The following is a 20,411-nucleotide window of genomic DNA, read 5'->3' as shown; positions in this document are numbered from 1 at the left end:
TGGTTCGTGACCCCTTCCTTGCATCACTCCAACCTCTTATTTCCATCATCATATCTCCTACTTCCCCTTCTGTCATGAAATTTTCCTCTGCCTCTCTTTTATATGGACCCTTGTAATTGCATTTATGGCCCATCTAAATAATCTAGGATAATCTCCTCATCTCAAGATCCTTAACTTAATCACACCAGCAAAATCCCTTTCGCCACATAAAGTAACATTGACAGGTTCCAGAGAGTAGGACCTGGATACCTTTGGGGGCTATTATTCAGCCTACCTCATAAATAAAACCAAATCTAAGCACATTCATGCTTCATCCATTAAGCCAAGGATGATTTACCCACAGCTATATGGCTGCCATGGGTTGTTACTGGTTTTCTGTGTGACTCTGAGATTCTCCCAAAAGAAATAACTCATTGTCTGTCTGCCTGTCTCTCACTGACACATAGTTAATACAGATCATCGATGTTGTGATTTAAAATAAAAGTCTTCTTTTGAAAAGCATATGTTAATGAAAATATACATGAAGTATTTGAGTCAATTTGCAACAGCACAAAACTCTTTCATAGTAAAAAAAATTAAATTTTGTTGAATTCTAGCTTGAAGATGGCCATCTATCAGTAGACCAAGATGTAGAGTAAAAACCAGGCCTATATATCAAAAAGTGAAAAGGATGGTTGGTAATTATCTAGTGAGTTCAAGTATTGTAAATTAAAAAAATCTAGATAAATCAGATAATTGCTTATCCCCACCTCACCCCATTCCATCCCAAAAATATCTTTACTTCCATAAATTAATTCTGGAGATTCCATCTGAATTACAAAGATTAGTTTTGACATCGGCAATTTACGGAAAATTGCATATGTTCTCCCAGCAATGCCTCTAGTAAGCTGTGTGACCTTGATCAAATCCTTTCATCCTCTGAAATTCAGTTTTATGTGTGAAATGAGGTTAGAAAAGATGAAATTAAAAGTTCCTTTCAGATCAAAAGTTATTACCATGAATGACACAAATCACCACCTAGAATAGATGTTCTTATTATAGTGAAATACAGTAAAGTCTAAAAATACTCATTGAAGCTGGCAAAATTCTAATCTTCACTCTGCTGCTACTTCTTTAAGAATGCGAGGACTAGTCATTTAATATCATCATACCCTAGTTTTCTGTCATTCACTGATGCTTAACAACCTTCATATAAACTAAATATCCCATTGCTTATTATCTTCATGAAGCTTTGAGAAGAATAATTATTATATAGCACGTTAATTGCCTTTAATATGAGAGATATGACATATTTGTTTATTCATAAAGATCTCAGGCATAGAAAAGCAGAGAGACTTGCTTAAAATCTCTCTTGGGGAAGAGAAACTTTGGGATTAGACTTCAAGATAGCCCTGTGTTTAGTTCCTTCTGCCAAACTGTCTCTATAACTATCTATATTATATAGTCAGAAAGTGTTCATATGAAGAAAGTTATACTGACAATTCTCATAACATACTTTGTCCAGAGTGATGTGTCTCTCTCAACAAAACAGGCAGACAGACACAATTCCTGTGATGCCAGATTAGATATTCCAGGGCTCGGAGCACAGTCCCATACAGACAATTGCAAAATGAATGGATCATTGGAAAAATGCTCAGTTGATTCCTATAGGAATCTTATCCTGCTTTTTCAATACTGGCAATATTCTAGAACCTCCTATTTTCAATTTTCTATACTATGTCGAGGGAAACCGAGACTATTTAATTTGAACATTGGTACATTAGCTCCTCTAACAAATTACCATAAATTTAGTGCCTTAAAATAACACAAATTTATCATCTTAAATTTCTGGAGGTCAGAAGTCCAACATGTCTCATTGGGCTAAAATCAAGATGTTGGCAGGGCTGCATGCTTTTCTGGATGCTATAGGGAGGAGAGAATCCATTTTGTTGCTTTTTCCAGCTTCTAGAGGCTGTCCGCATTCCTTGGCTCATGGCCCTTTCCTCCATTTTCAAGCCAGAAATGCCTGTCAAATTGTTCTCATATGGCATTGATCTGACACTGACTCTCTTCTCCATTTTTCACTTATAATGAACCTTGTGATGACATCAGTGTACCTGGATAATGCAAGATAATTTCTCAGCTCAAGATCTTTAATTTAATCACATCTGCAAAGTCCCTTTTGCCATGTAAGGTAACACAGTCACAGGCTGCAGGGATTAGGATGTGGACATCTTTGGGAGGTCATTATTCTGCCTATCATAATTGGCTCTAACATAATAATTAATCCACTGTGATTGTATACAGGTATTCACCTGTGTAAATTCACCCAATGAATTTATTCAGTGAATGTAGCTAAAGTAGTCCAATGATCATAAAAATGCCCCTCCTCAATTCGTCCTAATAGAAAATTAGGGATTTGAAAATCACTTTTCCACTTAATTATAAAACAGAAGCACAGCTCTTATCTCTATCACAACATTTATTCCCAGTGCCATTGCCATCAGAGTCTCTCCAGTCATAAGGACAATCTGAACACAACATTCATCTTAATATGCTTTTATTAAAATTTACTGAATTGCTCAGAAATGTGTGTATGTATATATATATATAGCTATATATATATATATATATATATATATATATAGCTATATATATATCTCCAAGATTACATTGAAGACTTACACTAAAGATTTCAGGATTAAAATAATTAGTGAGGCTCAAATTAGAAGGTGGTAGCCAGGATGGTAAATGACGTAAAATAGATGCATCATATGGAATATTTGAAAGAACTAGGGATGCTCAGTCTGGAGACAGATATTCAAAAACTATCTTCAGAAAACTTCTAGCTTGGGCCGCCCGGTGGCGTAGAGGTTAAGTTTGCACATTCCGGCAGCCTGGGGTTCAACGGTTTGGATCCTGGGCATGGACCTACTCACCACTCATCAAGCCAAGCTGAGGCGGCATCCCACATGGAGGAACTAGAAGGACCTACAACTATGATATACAACTATTTGCTGGGGCTTTGGGGAGAAAAAATAAAAGAGAAAAAGAGCAAGATTGGCAACAGATGTTAGCTCGGGGCCAATCTTCCTCAAAAAAAAAAAAAAAGAAAGAAAGAAAGAAAAGAAAACTGCGAGGAGACATGACAGAGGTCTTACCCCAGGTGAAGGGCTCTGACATCAAGGAAAGGATTTACTTACAAACACAAAAATCCAAACCACTGGGTAGAGGTTAGAACAAACTACATTTTGGCTTAATTTAAAATTCTTTTAAATAACTAGAGTTGTCTAGCAATGAAACAACCTATTCGAAGAATTACTAGAGGTTGCATTTACTAACTTAGTAGTTAATAGTAGTAGTTATTAATAGTTAGTAGTAGAAGTTAACCAGAGTTGTCTAACAATGGAACAATCTATTTGAAGAATTACTAGAAGTATCAATGGAGAAGGACAATATTTAAAAGGCTGTAAAAAAAAAAAGGAGTTTGCATTGAATAAAATGTTGGACAGATTGGGCTATAGGTTCAATTCATCTAGAAGATTCCATGGGTCTAGAATTAGACTTTGCCAATAGATACAAGCCCTTCCATATAAGATCTGACACTAACGTTGCTTATTTTATTAAGGCAGCAACATTGCTAAGAAAAGCAAAGCAATTGATCAACACGCATTTACTGAACATCTCTTATGGGCTAGGCACACAAGATCATTTTTAGTACATGAATGAAGATGTTTATTTAATGTTGTATGTGTTTATGTATATGTTTATACTAATGTGCAATAGAAAAAAACAGGTAATTAGCATATCAAATCCATTATTTCACAGATACTATTTTTGGGGATAAATCAAGTGCTTTATTCATGCATCCACTAATTCCATAAGCATATATTCATTACATACTTTCTGGGGACTGGGCACTGTATTACAGTCTGAGAATACAACAGAGATGGACAAAACAAAGTCCCTGAGCCCAAGTAGTTCACAGTCTAGTGGGGAAGACAGATACAAACAATACAATATGCGATGATATTAAAATATGCACAAAGTGTTACTGGATTATAAAAAATACACTTAACCTAGGTTGAGGGTGTTTTCTGGAGAAGATTAAAGTATATTTAGGAAGGTTAATATGGGGACTCTGGGTGGAATGCATTGCAGAGGGAGAGACAATTGAGAGAATGGTTGAATTTTCTCCCAATAAAAGATAAAGTATCAATTTAATTCAGCTGGGATTTAGCCTGTAGTTCTGAGAAATATATACATTATCAAATGGATGCTAAGATTCCTAAGTCATGCCCTCCTATTTCTCAAGTTTAACATTATCAACATAACCCCATTCATTATGGAATAAAAACTTTCATAGGAGGAAAAGTTCAGCTAATATTTACACATCCATAGGTTTCACGAAAGAATATCCAAAAGAACGTTGGGCTGAATGTACGTGTCTAAAAATCTGACAAAGGCCTAATTTTAAAAAAGAAACTTCATTTTTTCAGAAGAAAAATTAATTTACTGCCTATGTGTAGGTTAAGATACAGCATTCCTCTTTCTCAGGCCTTGATTTTATTTACAGTATAATTGGTGGTAACGCATAATTTTGGTTAACAATACAACTAGGATCATTGTGTTTCCTTAGTCTTAATTATATAAAATTAATAGAATTGGTATTGGGGGTGGCAGAACTTACCTCAGGCTTGAAACTCATGAAAAAAGGCCTGGGTGTTGAGTGAAATATAGTCTCTACTTGTACAGGGCTTTTATGAGGAAACCAGCTTTACTTAACTCTGCATATCATTCATCAGGTTATTATCTGATCTATTATCCTCTTTAGAAAAGACTGAAGTTGAGTCAGTTTTAAATCATTAATTTCCAAAAAGAAACCATAATAACAACCCCGTCATGGTTTTTCTAGTGACCTAAAAAAAAAAAAGTCTGTATTCCCATTCCAAGATTTGAGGAAAAAGAAGGAAAAAAAATTGTTGAACAAAAAAAAAAGAAAAAAAAAAAATGACTGAACAAAGGATAGCAGTCCTTTTATTGTGTCAAAAAATGGGGTTTAAGGAAAATACAGTAGAATCCTAAGGGAGGTTCAAAATAAGCTTTTTGTATAAAAATGAAGTTAGTAAATGCAAACCACCTTAATCTCACAGATTAATTGTGACCTGAAATAATGTTTTCCTCTAATATGTATTCTTGATTCACTCTCTGTCTTGCCTCCATCTATGTGGTTTTAGGTTAAGCACATAACCTGTGCCTTAGCTTGTCTTCCTGATTCACAAATTTTACTTTGAAGAAGTCATATTTGAGGTATATACTGTATGGTTTCACAAAATTTGTCTGTAATCTAAGATGGTCTCAAGACTGGAATCTACTGCAAACTTGCATGAAATAGTTGAAAAATACCCAAAGAGAGTAGACTTTTAATATTTTACAAATAAGTATAAAAGCCACTAACTAATAGATTCAGAAGAAATGGAGGGTGGGGAGGAAATCATCCAAAAAGAGAAAGATTATTAATGAAAAGAATGTGATCATTTTCCATAACATAGGATTATCTTTCCAGAACACAATAAATATACAAAAGTCTTTATATGTGACAATTCTAATTTGGAACTGTGAATGTCACAAGCAGTATTATTAGCCTATTTTCTGGAGTTGAAAGTCCTGTATAACCTCTTCTTCGTACCTTTTTCCCTGCTTAAAATATAACTTCTTTGGGTCACAACTTTGTTATTAAACCTCACGCTCAACTACCTGCAAATTAGTGTGCATTCTTACAAAGGCATAGAAAAGAACCAGAGAGCCGAAGGAGGGAAGAATGAGCGAAGGGGGTGTGGGGGGCGGGCGGGAGAGAGAGAGAGAGACAAAGAATGTAAGAGTCTACAATATTTCTCATTAAGAGTTCATTTTCAATGGAAAAGGAATAATAGGTAGGACTCTGTTCTGTGCCAATATTAGGATTTCAAAACAAAACAAGGAGCTAAGGTTCTTCAAACTTAATCTTGGACTCCTAAAAACAAACACAAAATTCCAATTTATAAAAGAAAAATAGAAAGGTCATTCTGCCTTAACAGTTTTAACAAATTATTTTGAGCTGCTAATGAAAACTTATTTTCTTTCAAAGGAACTCAAAGTACTTGCTATTAATCAGATTTTTAAAAATCTAACATTCGTGGGAAGTAGTAATAAAGTCATTTCTTCTATTTTATAGAGGGGAAAAAAGCATAAAGATTAACCCATTATCCTAAGGCCTTTACTCCTAAATCCAGGGCTTCCTTGTTGATTAGTACACTAATGATGGAAAGGATTCCAAATAAACCACTATTAAACATTAAAAAGTCACAGCCTTCAGTTCAGAGTTCTAAAACAGCTGTGTTTTCTCTACTACAGCAAGCAGTATAATTCATAATTTCACAAGAAAACATTTTTCTGGAAATTGAATCTTTTAAAGGAATTGCATTAGGTCTTATATTAGCCATGTCATACAATTTTCTTCATTAATAATACCATCAACTATCATAAATGAAAAATGCCCAAAACTTGGGCTTTAGGGAATTATTGATTTAAAAATGTTTAAAATGCTGATTTTCAGATTAGTTTAAATTCAATAAATCACAAGTCTCACAAAATAACCAACATATGGGAATATTCCCTTATGGCATCATCTTAGAGTGTATCGATCTACAGGCATGAACAATACCTAGAATGCCTCCTAAAAAAGCAGAGGGGCAGAAGAGAAGAAAATCAAATCATGAGACCTGTTATAAGCTTTCCAAAACAAGGTAGGTTGTAAGCTCTTTCAGGAGAAAGACCTTGTCCCCCACAGAGTTGAATATTTTATCAGCAGGTATTTAGGAAATATATGTTGAATTGATGACTGGTGGATTTCTATGTACTGTATAGTGCTTTACTTCCTTTGCTTCCATGGTTTCAAGAATCTGATCTCCCTCTTCACTACACATAAAGAGGTAAAAAATATCCTTCAGTGGTCACCCAGATTTCCACAATCTTATTCCCAGAGTCTAGGACAACAAGGAATTGAAAGTAGTATTGCGGCATACTACCAAGGGAGGTTGTATATTTCCTTCTTCGGAGTACTAAGAGAAAATTGATTACAGTCTTTCTGGGACAGTTCACAGGCAGTCCTTATGTGGATGGACTGGACGACCTCCCATGATCTCTTCTATCCAGATGTTTCTAATATTTTATTTTCAGCAAGTTTGACGCTGGTAAAAAATGGAAGAGAGCGGAAGCTATTATATTTTTTACAACGGAGAAGGAACTTCCAGTGTTATACTCTAGGTTTCTTAATAACACGTGACATTAATCACAAAAAGATTAATTTTTCCCATGCCCCTTTTACCCAGATATAGTTGTTTTAGTCTCCCACTAAAGCACTATCATAGAAATTTGAAAGCCGTAATGCTACTTTAAGAACAACCCGGTACTAGGAGAAAATTTATCCACCAGAACAGCGGGGCCCAACTGGATTTTGATGCTTATTAACTCTCAGCAGCGAAGCAACCACTTTTGACAGAGTTCAAACGTTGTGGTGGGGAGAGTTAGAAATATGTTTGAAGGGGGAAGGAGGAGCTAAAATTATCTTTACTTATCTAATGATTTGGTGGAAACATAAAGGGAAATATTTCAGCACATAGCCTCTTTGTCATATGCTTGACCAAAGGCAAACATTGAATAGCCCCCACACTGGAAAGTCTGGCTCAAGATGTGATCCTTATCAAATTTAATTATAGCAGTGGCATGAACTAAACCCAAAGTAAATAAAGCACACTGATACACAGAACCCTGAATCAAACACTGAACCATACTGTTAGGAATCCTTTAATCCTTAGAAAAGAAGGAAAGAGGCAAGGAGAGTAGGAAGAGTGAGACAAACATAAGATGGATGCAGTGTTATAAATAAAGGAGTTAATGAATACGCTTCAGATTTTTGTAAAGCATAATCGTTTACACAAAAGATCAAGGCCAGGGTGATCCCAAGGTGAAGGGATTATAGAGAATTCTAAAAGGCATTTTTCAGATAATGAAAAGGGGGCCTAGTGTGTTTTGTTGCAGAATCCCAAGGTAAGTGATAGAAATAGGCAATTAAACCACAAATCTTTAACTTGTCATCACTGCTACATTTGGCTTTAATCAGAACTGCATAATAATCATGTCGGTGCAAAATGTTCAAATAGAAGAAGTGCAAACTGTGCTTAGGATCTACTTCCCACACCCTTCTCTAGTGAAATAGCAGGAAAACTGAATAAAGGTTGAATTGAACTAATAAACTATCACTGTTTTCAGAATAGTTATTCAAGGAGGAGATCATTGCCAGGGTGACTGGAAGGGGTGGACAAAATACATTGAGACATTTACTGGGGGGCAGGAGAATACTGATTCCTGTGAGACAGGGTACCAACTTGCACGCAAGTAGTCCCTAAAGTACTTCTGCCTTTGAGCCCCTCATATACGCCTCCTTATTTGCAGACCATATAACTTTGTCCCCAAAATAGACACCCCCATACTTCCTCTCTTATTCTGGCTCAAGGAAGAAGCTGAGGAATCTTTATTCCTGGCCCTTTTTCTGCCCTTGAGGACCTGAGTCCAGAGTCTAGCCCAGTAGATGGCAAGAAATATTTTTTGAATGAATGAATGAATTTTGGGGTGAAAAGAAGAGAATCCTCGGCACAGCCAATAGATTCAGAATTGGCAGGGCCTATCCACATAATTTATTAAAATTGTCCACCCCATGTAAGGCTCTGCAGTTGAGCATCTCTGCCAAGTGTTTATATGGTATGTGTGTAGACACATACTATTACATTTGTTCAATGTAGAAGCATTGAACCAGAGCTCCATAAACTCTCTGATCTAGAATTTAATAATTTCATTTATATGGAGTCCCAAATTTCTAATTTCTTTCCATTTATCTTTCTTTGTCTTTTTTTCTTGAATTGCCTTCACCAGATCCCAAGTCAGCTCAGAAATCTTAATGGGGTTATCTGCCTACTGACCTTCCAACTCTATACTCCCAGTTTCCTGGAAGCTACATTAAAATTGGGGAAAGGGGGACTAAATGCAAAAGACTAAATTGAAAAAAACAGATAAGTTGTACTTTCTTATGACTAAAATAATCCATCTCCCAGTAAGAAGTTAGAGCGTACAGAGCAATATTTTCTAAAGAGTCCAACTGGTCTTAACTGACATTTGGCAAGTGGTGTAATGTAAATTTCCAGCTGTTCTTCATAATTTCTATAAGAACTTCAACTTTTCTGCTTATTCTCTTACAAGGCTAATTTAAATTTACCACTAAAAATAAAGATATTTTGCTATATGGTCAACATAGATTTTATATGGTAACTAAAATAAGCAAAGGCTTTTATACTTTAAAGACAATGCTTTCTGAAGTAATTTGGATTTTTCTTGATAAAAAATGTTCATTGGACATTTTCAAGTAGAAATAACATAAAGATGTTGATTTGGTTTCATTGTTCTCTAATCACAAATGTTCATCTTCTCTCTCTGTCATAATTTCCAAAATATTAATTCTTGAATATTTCAACCACTAATCATTGAGTTAGTTTAAACTTGATTCTACAGTGAAATAAAAAATCAACAGTATTCCAATAAATCTAGGCTGGGAAAACTGACAAATAGGATTTTTCAAGGCAAAATTCCAGTTCACTTAGTTTTGTTCTTTTTTAATAGCTCTAGAATACTGTTATTTTAATTCTTTTCAACTATCTTCCTTCTTTCCTTTCACCAAACTACTCGAATATTGGACTACATACTCAGATCTTCCTCATATGCACTGCATTTCTTAATGCTTCCCAATCAGGCTGCTGTCCTCACCATTACACTGAAACTGCTATTTCCAAGGTCACTAATAATTTCCTTATTTTGAGTTCAATGTCCTTTTAAAATTAGTTTTTATGATTTCTGTACGGCACCAGCAACAATGCTCACCCTCCTTGGAAACTCTTCTCTACCCTAGTTTCCATTAATGGACACTACTCTGATCTCTCTTAATGAATCTTCCTGTTTCCTTTTGCACCAGCTTCCTTTCACATCATCCTGAATGTGAACATTCACCAAGGTCCTGTCTTTGTTCACAGCCCTCTTCTCATCTCACTCTATAATTCCTCCCTCCAAGTGAGCTCATTCTTTCCTATGGGTTCAAGCACCTCTTTGTGAATGACTCCCAAATTTACTCTCCAGACACCATCTTTCCCAAGTTCTAGTCATGCACTTCCCACTAGTAACTAACTGCACATGTCTATTTGGATGACCTGTTTACACTTGAATTTAAACATGTCACGCATTGATGCAGCAACAAATATTTATTTAGAAACTTACCATGTATAAGCATATTCTGGGCAGTAAGAAGCTCATGGTCTAGTGGAAAAGGTAGATAAGTTGTTGATATCACTGTCGAATTTTGAAATAGTACTATTCTAAAGTAGAGCTCTACAAAGTATCTTTTTTTTGAGCTTTATCTTTATCTTTTATTTTTTTTGTTTATTGCAGTTACAAAGTATCTTTAATTTTGACAGGCCCATCAATATTAGAGGAGGAAAGCTAGGATATAAACTGTAAAAACATTGATTTGGCCTCAAAATCTGTTTTTGATGTACAGAAATCTGCCTTACATGACTTAAAACAATTACTGTGGTAGAGTCAATCTCTATAGCTTGAGAAAATGTTTAGAAGAAAAGTTTAATGCTATTTTATACAACAATATGTCATCTGTCTTTTTTATCATATGCTTTTACATAGAATAAGGGTTCATCATTAATCATATGAAATGACAATTGCTCCACATTTTTACTAAAACAAAATAGACACATATATTAATGTCCCCCATTCCAACATCAAATATTTCAAGAAATCTTATGACATCAAATGGTGGTGCTTTTTGCAATTGTGGGTATAGAATTGGGTTATCTCACTTCTTGGGAGATAGTCTAACTACTTTTCCTTATAATTGTTTGTTGGAGCAATCCATGTTTTGACAAATCAAGGATTCAGATTTTGCTTTTTTCTTCCCCCGGAACTTTTAACATGAACTGTTGCACAATATGGTATCTAATTGTTGTACCAATAGCCCCTTTTTAGATGTTCTCTATATATTCCAATCAATAAGATGTTTATGCAATGTTTCCCTAGTTTTATACATTAACCTAAAAGTACAATTCTAATACTTCCCTATCCAACCACATTATGCAGCGAAAAAATCAAATTCATCTCTGTAAATGAGTCACTTTCAAAAAGTAATTAGATATCAATTTATAGTAAATCTACTTGGGCATCTAAACATAAATTATTTAGATAAGATTGTGCTTGCTTTGTGTTTTAAAGTATCATATGGTACATAACTTTTCATGAAATCTAGAGTCACTGACTTTTGAAAGCACATACATAGTACGTGGCTGGTGGAATCTCTCCCAAGCAGTCCCTGACATTCGGGCAGTGTAAGGTTCCCCTGGAATGTATAGTTTTAATTCTCGAAGTCAACCTTTTGGTAAGTCAGACTAAACTCCAAGTGAGATATATATACCCCTCTCTTAAGTCCCCCATGCAGAGCCTGATCATAACCACATAATTTCTAAGGGGATACAAAAACATACCAAACAAAAATCATTCTTCAATGTCAACTTCAAAATGTAATCACAAGTCCTAATGCAACTGAACAATAACTAAATGTTTAGTCACATTTTCCTCATAATATTTTTGTACTTGCCTTTCAACAACCTCTTTTTTAAAAATCAGATAAATTCAAAGTCTGGTATAGAATTGGCCTTATTCTGGATCTTGTCAAACTTCCTTCTTATTCCCTTTAAAACTCACCAGGTATTTGTCTTGTCACCTGGCTAACTCTCTGTATTATCGCTACCACCTGATTTTCCTGTCAACATTGCTTAGAAGATTTAAATTTAAAACATTTATTCCTAAAATTTTAAGTAGAAATTCTCTGAAAAAGCTTCATCCCAACCACTGCCTCTTTTGAGTTCAAAATATTCAGTTGATGACCAAGACCAATTGTTTAAGTTTCTGAAAGTGTGAGATCAGATTTGATAGTTTTCAGTAATAGATTTCCAGTAATAACACTTGTAGAAGCTTTCTTTCATGATACTTTTCATTTTTTGTCATTTATATTCCACTTGTGAGGGTGATAAGAAGCAAAGAAAGGTTTAGTGACGTACTCAAATCACATAGGCAACAGCCAATAATGTGTACCTCACCCTAAAGCTATGTGCTCTAGCTAAAAGCTTAAAAATCCCTTTCAAAAACAATGTCTTATCTACTTTCAGTTATACTGCCTTACACAAGGTAATTTTCTTATACTGGGATAAATGTACATGTTCTGCATTTTAATTAATAGTATATACTGAGCTGTTATTATGACTTTGACTTTCTGCTCTGAAGAATTCTAAGTTCTCTACCTGATGTAACAGGCCATTAGAATTATTCTCGGTACTGCTATAGACCAATTAATTAAGAAGTACTTTTCATGATTTTCTAAGTTCATCAGAAAGCAAGCATTTTGCAATGACTTTTAAATTAGTTTCAGAGCCACAGTCACAGCGGGTAATTAATAAATATCAATCAGAAGCAGGATAGCATACAGGTTAAGACCACGGGTTCTGGAATCAGACAAACCTAGGGAGTGCTTTGCTAGCTCTATGACATTGCTAGCTCTCTGACTGTTTCCTCTTCTTGGAAATGGGCACAATAAGGGCCAGCCCCGGTGGCCTAGGGGTTAAGTTCAGTGCACTCCACTTCAGCTGCCTGGGTTTGGTTCCTGGGCATGGACTTACACCACTCTGTTAGTGGCCAGGTTGTGCTGGCAGCCCACATACTAAAAAATAGAAGAAGACTGGCATGGATATTACTCAGGGTGAATCTTCCTCAGCAAAAAAAAAAAAAGAAAAAGAAAACAGGCATAATAAGAGTACTGACTTCATTGAGTTGTCACAAGAATTAAATGATATAATACATGTAAAGTTCTTACTGCTATGCCTGGCACATTTTAAGTGCTCAATGAATGATAGCTCTTATTATTATCAACTAAGGCTGACAAATTATTTGCATAAGAAACTAAAGTGAGATGAATTATATTTTTAACATATTAAGTAATTGTCTATGCTCATCTTCTTTCTGAATCAACTTTGAAATATCACACTCGGGGGCCGACCCCGTGGCGTAGCAGTGAAGTGAGTGAGCTCCGCTGCTGGCAGCCCAGGTTCAGATCCCGGGTGCGCACTGAGGCACAGCTTTTCGGGCCATGCTGTGGCAGTATTCCGTATAAAGTGGAGGAAGATAGGCATAGATGTTAGCCCAGGGCCAGTGTTCCTCAGCAAAAAGAGGAGGATTGGCATGGATGTTAGCTCAGGGCTGATCTTCCTCACAAAAAAAAAGAAAGAAAGAAAATATCACACTGGATAGAAATGGTTTCTGATATCATACAGGTAAAATACATTGTACTTATGATTATGATGAAACAACTGACTGAGTTGTGGTGGTGAAACAGACAAAATTTCTCAGGTTGTAACTATTAACTGAGATGAACATTCTCTGGTATTTAAAAGGTGAAGTTCTATTTGTCTTGATTCACTGTTGGAAATCCCCTGAGCCATACTGTTTGGCTCCACTCCAACTCTGTAATAGGGTCTCATTTCCATTAAAGACTAAGTCAAAGGGACAGAACTCTAAGACTACAGTCCAGAACCAGAATTTACAAGTCATAGCAGCACTGCCTTCCTGATGAATTTAGACGATTTACAGAATCATAAAAAGCCACCTTTTAGTTATGTTGGTCTACAGCCACACAGAGAAACTTCTCAGGGAAGAGGATCAAAGTCATAAAAGTTCAATTGTGGCACAAATGCTATTTAAAACTATGCCCTTGGTTAGGCAATTTTATAAAAAAAGAACAAAATTGTATATGAAAATGGTGCTTCTAACCTCCCTATCTCCCCTCCTCCTAGTTTACTAGGATTATGAAGGAAGGCATGTTTGCCTAGTTAGGCCTCACCCAGTCTTTTTCTTTCTTTTCAGGCATCATCCATTCTTAAATGACAATTAAAAATTCTTACTCACATGACAAGATTTTAATGTACTACTGACATAATTTCTGTTCAATACCTATACACTAAGAGGATGAGTAAATAACACAGTGTTTAGGAGTGGGTTCTAGAGTCAGAACAACCTGGGTTTTAATCTCAGTTCTGCCACTTGTAGTTCTTTAATCTTGAGCAATGTATCTAATGTTTCTGGGTCTTAGAGATGCCCCCTCCAATTACATGAAATGGATCTAATAATAGTACTTATCTCACAGTGTTATTATAAGGATTAAACTAATTGAGATAACATATGTAAAGCACTGGGCATAGTGTGGGACATATACGATGCAAAAATAAGTGTTAGCTTTTACTATTACTAGAGTCAAATCTTGATTAGTCAGGTTAATGAAAGGGTAATGAAACAAAAAATCTGGTGACACTGACACTGAATACTTTTAAATATATAATCTTTGAATTTGTCAGGATATTTTTAAATTTATACTTAATTTTTGCCTGATGATCTGGCAGTCTGCAACACTTCAAACAAACCAATAAAGCCAAAAGGTGAGACATTAGGTTAGAAAATAATCCCTTTGCTTAGAATTCTTCTCTACTGGCCAAGTGTACGAAGTCAGCTTTGCCACTCATATTAATAAGAACAGTCATCATAAATGAGCTGCCTCTTTTTTCTAAAAGTATGTTTGTTTAATCTTGGTCTAGATTGGAGGAAGTAATTAAGTACTGGGTTAAAAGGCCTCCTGGTGGGCTGCAAAGTAGAACTGAAAGCAAACAGATGGTCAGATAGTCACCAACAGATTCTCAATCTGTTTAATTTTATCAGTAAGAAATTAAATACAACATTCACCCTTGATAATTCAATAAAAGCAGAAAATATTCATGTAAAAGATATATGTTTGATTGCACAATATATATTTCAGAAAAGAATTTAGAGATTAACTACAGAGAATTAGAACATTTGACCTATTGTGTCTGGAGCTTCAATTTATTCTTTTTTCCAGCCAACCCAGGGGGAGGATTGACCTTAAGGTCTATTGATCAAAACCCTTCCTCAATAGAGTAACTAGTCTTTGAGATAGAGATGAATCCAGTTTATTTTATTTATTTACTTTTTTTACAAGGGAAGATTCACCCTAAGCTAACATCTGTTGCCAATCTTCCTTTTTTCTTCCTTTCCCCCCAAAAGCCCCAGTACATAGCTGTGTATTGTTGTAAGTTTTTCTGGTTCTTCTGTGTGAGCCACCACCACAGCATGGGTATTGACAGACAACTGGTATGGTTCCACGCCCGGGAACCAAACCCGAGCTGCTGAAACGAAGTATGCCAAACTGTAACCGTTAGGCCATCAGGGCTGGCTCGAGATGAATCCACTTTATGCTTCTCTCCTACGAGATTATGAATCTTTTACTAAACTTCCGCAATACATTCTTCCCTATAACCATTTGACTTTTAAGCACCTTTTTAAATGCCCAAGAATCATCATTATTGATAACTGTGTTTCCCCAGCCTCTTTAAGTCAGGCCAAATTATTCCAAAGGCTTTGCCATTGTTGCTGTGAAACTTAGGAAATCCGTCATCAAATACAAGGCACCAAGTTGAAGGCACTGATCTTGAGTTCCTGCATTTGCCATGTGAAAGCTGCCATTTTCCACTGTTCAGTGCATCCAAAAAGCATGTCCAAACAGTCATCTGATAAACATTTTCTGATTTTGCTCTTCTAAGTAGTTTATGAGTACCTTTAAGCAGCATTCAAACAAACCTTGGTAGCTATGACAAAGACCATAGCATGCATCAAATCAATGTTCAATTTATAAATACAGAGACAGAGCAGCAAAATACTATGTCACCTAAGATGCAATTACTTGAGAATTATATAGATGGAGAACTGTGGCTTGTTGTTCTTTTTTTTTTTTTTTAAATACTTCTTTTCTTTTTTTTTAACTTTCTTTTTTTTTTATTTTATTTTCCCCCCAAAGTCCCAGTAGATAGTTGTGTGTCATAGCTGCACATCCCTCTAGTTGCTGTATGTGGGACGCGGCGTCAGCACGGCCGGAGAAGCGGTGCGTCGGTGCGCGCCTGGGATCCGAAGCCGGGCCGCCAGTAGCAGAGAGCGTGCACTTAACCACTAAGCCACCGGCTGGCCCTGGCTTGTTGTTCTATATCCATATTATCAAATGAAGAAAATACTGTAACTAGTGACTCATGCTTTGGCAATTACAAGTGTTCGTTTTATTTACTTGTGGACTGAATACTGCTATAGAGGAAAATTACGTTTATTTCATTTACTATATGGATAATTAAAGCTACAACTAGTTTATGTTTTAACAGTCATAAAAGAGACCATTTTTAAAAAGTTATTCCATAAATAAAACCCTCAGAAACTATCTATCTACTACAATCTAAAATTTCTAAACCAAGCACACTTAGAATGCATAGAAGCCATGAAAAGGAGATTATTATGATCTGAGGGAAAGAAGTATGGGAAGAAACTCCCAAACCAGTTAAAATTCTTCACTATCAACACTCTAGCAATTCTGATCAAAGGCCAATGTTGATTTTTGTTAAAAGTTATTGAAATTTATTAAGTTATATAGGCTCTGTACTTACTATTCCTTTTTCATTAAATGTAAATTTACAGGGCATTACAATCTCAAGGAAAAAAAAAAAAAAAACCTTGGTGTATACTACTGTGTTACAGCCGATCAAGACATGCATGAACAGGCAGAAATCACTTCCTATAGACAGATAACTTGGGAGCTGCATTCCTCCTAAACGGTTTCCATAAAAAGAAACAGCATTAAGACCTGAACTTTCACACCTTGACCTATAAAAGACCAGTTCCAAATATGCACGTCTTTTCTATCTCCCCGGCCTTGAGTGAATAATCATTTACCCCACTTACTGACATTCACCTTTAGACATACTATTCCTCCTCCACACTAGCTCCTCATTTTTCTATTCCCCTATATGTATATGCCCAAGCAATTCTTCCCCTTACAGGACTTATGCCTTTCTGTACCTCTCACCTCATGTTCACATTTATCTCCTTATGCCTCCTAGCTGTCACGCATCACTGGGAGGATATTATTTCTTGGTGGTTAAACACACGTTATTTGGATTGAAACAGTCTGTGTTGGATTTAAGCTCTGTGGCTTACTAGTTGTGTGACCTTGAGAATGCTGCTAACCTTGCTACACCTGTATTTCCTTACCTTAAAAATAAAGATAATCATAGTACCTAATTCATAGGACTAGAAATTGTCAAGAAAAAATGAGATAGTACCTGACACACTTAAGTTTTCCTACTAATTACCATTATTATGGCTACTGTCAAGAAATCCCTCGCAAAAACCAACATACTTGCTTCCATTTCTACTTTTGAGAAGCAAGTGCTACTCCTCTGTATTGGGGCAGAGTTGAGTACAAGTTTGAAAGCGTTTTTTTAATTTTTATTTGGGCTATGAAGGAAAGGGAGTCTTGAGACAGAATAAATTGATATCATTCTGCAATTATCACAGATCCTCCCCTGGCCAATAAAACATCTAATACTGGTTATTTTTATGGACAACCACTAGAGTCAGAGAAAATAGTCAGGGATTACAAATCTAAAACCAATAGCTTTTTAAAATATTCTTCAGACACTTAGTCATTCATAGGAGTATCTCACTTTGCACAATTGCTGGGTTCACAATAGGCTGCTTGCTCCAAAATTTCTAAATCGTGTGTTAAAAACAACATGGCAGCGATCTTAAAGGAAAAACCTTAGTATTGTAAACTGAAGAATCTCCATTTATGTTATAAAGGAGCTCTTCCTGAAGGACACTCACTTTATATTGTTTTAGCATTATTTAAAAGTACTTTAAGACTGTAATAAAACAAGGATTTATTTTGGCAATATGCAGTGGAATTTCGATGACACATTCATAAGAACTATAATTATGGCAACAACAGACAAATCTCTAATTACCTGTAAGAAAAAAATTGAAACAAAACACCAATATGATAAATATTTCCTATTTTCATAGTCTTCAACAGTGGAGTCTAATAATGGGCATAATAGGAGACAGAAGTGATTTTTTTTTTTTTTTTTTTTTTTTTTTTTGTGAGGAGATCAGCCCTGAGCTAACATCCGCCAATCCTCCTCTTTTTTTTTTTTTTGCTGAGGAAGACGGCCCTGGGCTAACATCGGTGCCCATCTTCCTCCACTTTATATGGGACGCCGCCACAGCATGGCTTACCAAGCAGTGCGTCGGTGCGCGCCCGGGATCCGAACCAGCGAACCCCGGGCCGCCGCAGCGGAGCGCGCGCACTTAACCGCTTGCGCCACCAGGCCGGCCCCCAGAAGTGATTTTTAAGGTTCTTAGGAACTTAAGTTTTAACAAAGAGAGAAGTATAGTTGTTCTTACTAGAAGAGAAATTATGAAAGGAGTTTCTTATGGAATCTGCTTTTGGGGGAGGAGTAGAAGAGCGAAAAAGCAAAGAATAAATAGCAATATTGAAACTGCATATCACTCAAAGTGAAACTAACTTCCTGATCTGTTCAATCTAACTAGGGGTTTAACTAAAGGTATTAAGCTGGTCTTTAAAATTTTATAAACTGTATTGGACTTGAGACTCTGAGTAACTCAAATATTACTTTGACATATTAGAATTAATATATATGTAAAATAATAAGGCAAGATGCTCATAAAGTGAGGTTCAAAGGCAATATAAAATGTTTTCTTTTTTTCAACCTAAACTTGCTCAAAAAAACGTAAGGTTAAGTATTCTATTTCAAAACTGTCTAAACACACCCACATATGGCGGCCAGAGGAAACAAAGTTCAAGGTTCAAGGTTCTTGTAATTTCACATAACCTTCAGTTCTATCCCAAATCCTCTTAAGGGTAAATAAGCAAAACAAAAACAAAAACAGAAAAACACAACAAAAGCCTGGAATAGCTGCTGCTCTAAAGCTCAGAAGAGGGAGGGAGTTCCTACACCCTACATCCTGAACCCAAACGTTGGCTCTTGCCACAGTTGGCTTTTCTGTTGAGTTGTAAAAAATAGAGACAATTTCATTTATCATGGATATACACTCAGCTTTCACTCCAGTTTATCCTATTGCTCCACACAGCTGCTGAAAAATTGTTATTCTAAATTAAGAGCACATGAATGGGTGGGGGGGAATGTCCTATCATTTGAAGCAGCAGCAATTCCAGTCTGCTACTACACAGGAAGCCACTTGTTAGTTGCCGTTCCAGTTCCCAATACTATATTTGAAGCAGTTAGGAACTGTTAGAAGTAAAACTGCTTGAAAAAAAGAAAAAGTCAACATAAGGGACAATATGGGAGAAAAAAACAGGTCCCTTGTCACATTAAGTTTAAAAAAAAACACAACTTTGTATCATTGCTCCCAACTTCCCCTCCCATTCTGTCTAGTTCTAACAGACTCTTTAGGCTGAAGTTCAACGCCCTTTCCTACACACTAGAAAAATAACTCTTTGATTACAGGGGTCTCACTTCTGAAAATAATCACAATGCCTCAGTAGGCCTCCACTCAATCGTCATCAGTTAGAGCACCCCGTTTCAGTACCTAGAGCACATATGTCTAATGTTCCACTCTTGAAACTCACCGGTGTGTTCTTTTACTTGACTTCTTTAGTTAACCCTAAAGACCCTATGCCACCATCTCCCATCTACCAAAACTCGGTAGCTTTCTTTTTCCTTCAAAGAAGAAATGTGGCCCTAACGTCCTAAGGCAAACAAAGTTCAACTCCCTGGAAAAACGAAATAGATGCAACAAAGAGAAGAAAGGGAAGAAGGCGGGTGGGGCGGGGTGGGAAGGAGAAGCTGCCAGACGAACTTCTGCAATTTAACGGTTCTGGGGCAGCAGGAGACTGGGGCGTAGGAAAACAACAAAGGTGGGTTCCCCACCCTCCTTACCGCCGTAGAGCCAGAGGAAGATGCAATATACACACGGATCACCATCCTGGGAACAGCGACTGCGGTTGTTTGCGGTCCTGAAACTACTGGAGAGCAGCTGCAGCAAAGGCTGGAGTCAAGCTAGGGGGCCGAACAGAGGTTGGAAGAGAAGGGTGGGGGAAGGTGGAAGGGGAACTCGCCAGAGCCCCGCCTCCTCCCTTGGCTGCTTTTACTGGGCTCGGAGCGCTGCACTCCCAGCCCCAAACCCCGGAAGGCACAGGCTTGTTTGCATCATTTCTTTCTTTCTTTTTTTTTTAATACGGAATCTCGAATAGCACCGCGAGATCTGTTGAAACATTTATTTTTTACGATTTCCTTCCCGAGAAGAGAGAGAGAGGAGAAAGAAAAAGAAAAAGGGAGCATTGAATTAAATTAAATTAGAATGAA

The 20,411-nt window shown here is 36.4% G+C and overlaps 1 protein-coding gene across 1 annotated transcript in view; it reads right to left on the bottom strand.

The window, feature by feature from the left end:
* Positions 1 to 20,173, bottom strand: part of SH3BGRL (SH3 domain binding glutamate rich protein like) — a 59,831-nt gene extending 39,658 nt beyond the window's left edge. Inside the window, exon 1 of the mRNA XM_058536254.1 lies at positions 19,986 to 20,173. Within this exon, the coding sequence (XP_058392237.1) occupies positions 19,986 to 20,030 (45 nt within the window). The 5' untranslated portion in view covers positions 20,031 to 20,173. The remainder of the gene's footprint in view (positions 1 to 19,985) is intronic.
* Positions 20,174 to 20,411: the final 238 nt, after the last annotated feature.

The sequence above is a fragment of the Diceros bicornis genome, chromosome X (genome assembly GCF_020826845.1).
Source record: "Diceros bicornis minor isolate mBicDic1 chromosome X, mDicBic1.mat.cur, whole genome shotgun sequence".
Lineage (NCBI taxonomy): Eukaryota > Metazoa > Chordata > Mammalia > Perissodactyla > Rhinocerotidae > Diceros > Diceros bicornis.
The sequence above is the reverse complement of the archived record's forward strand: the minus strand, read 5'-3'. Positions and strand labels throughout refer to the sequence as shown.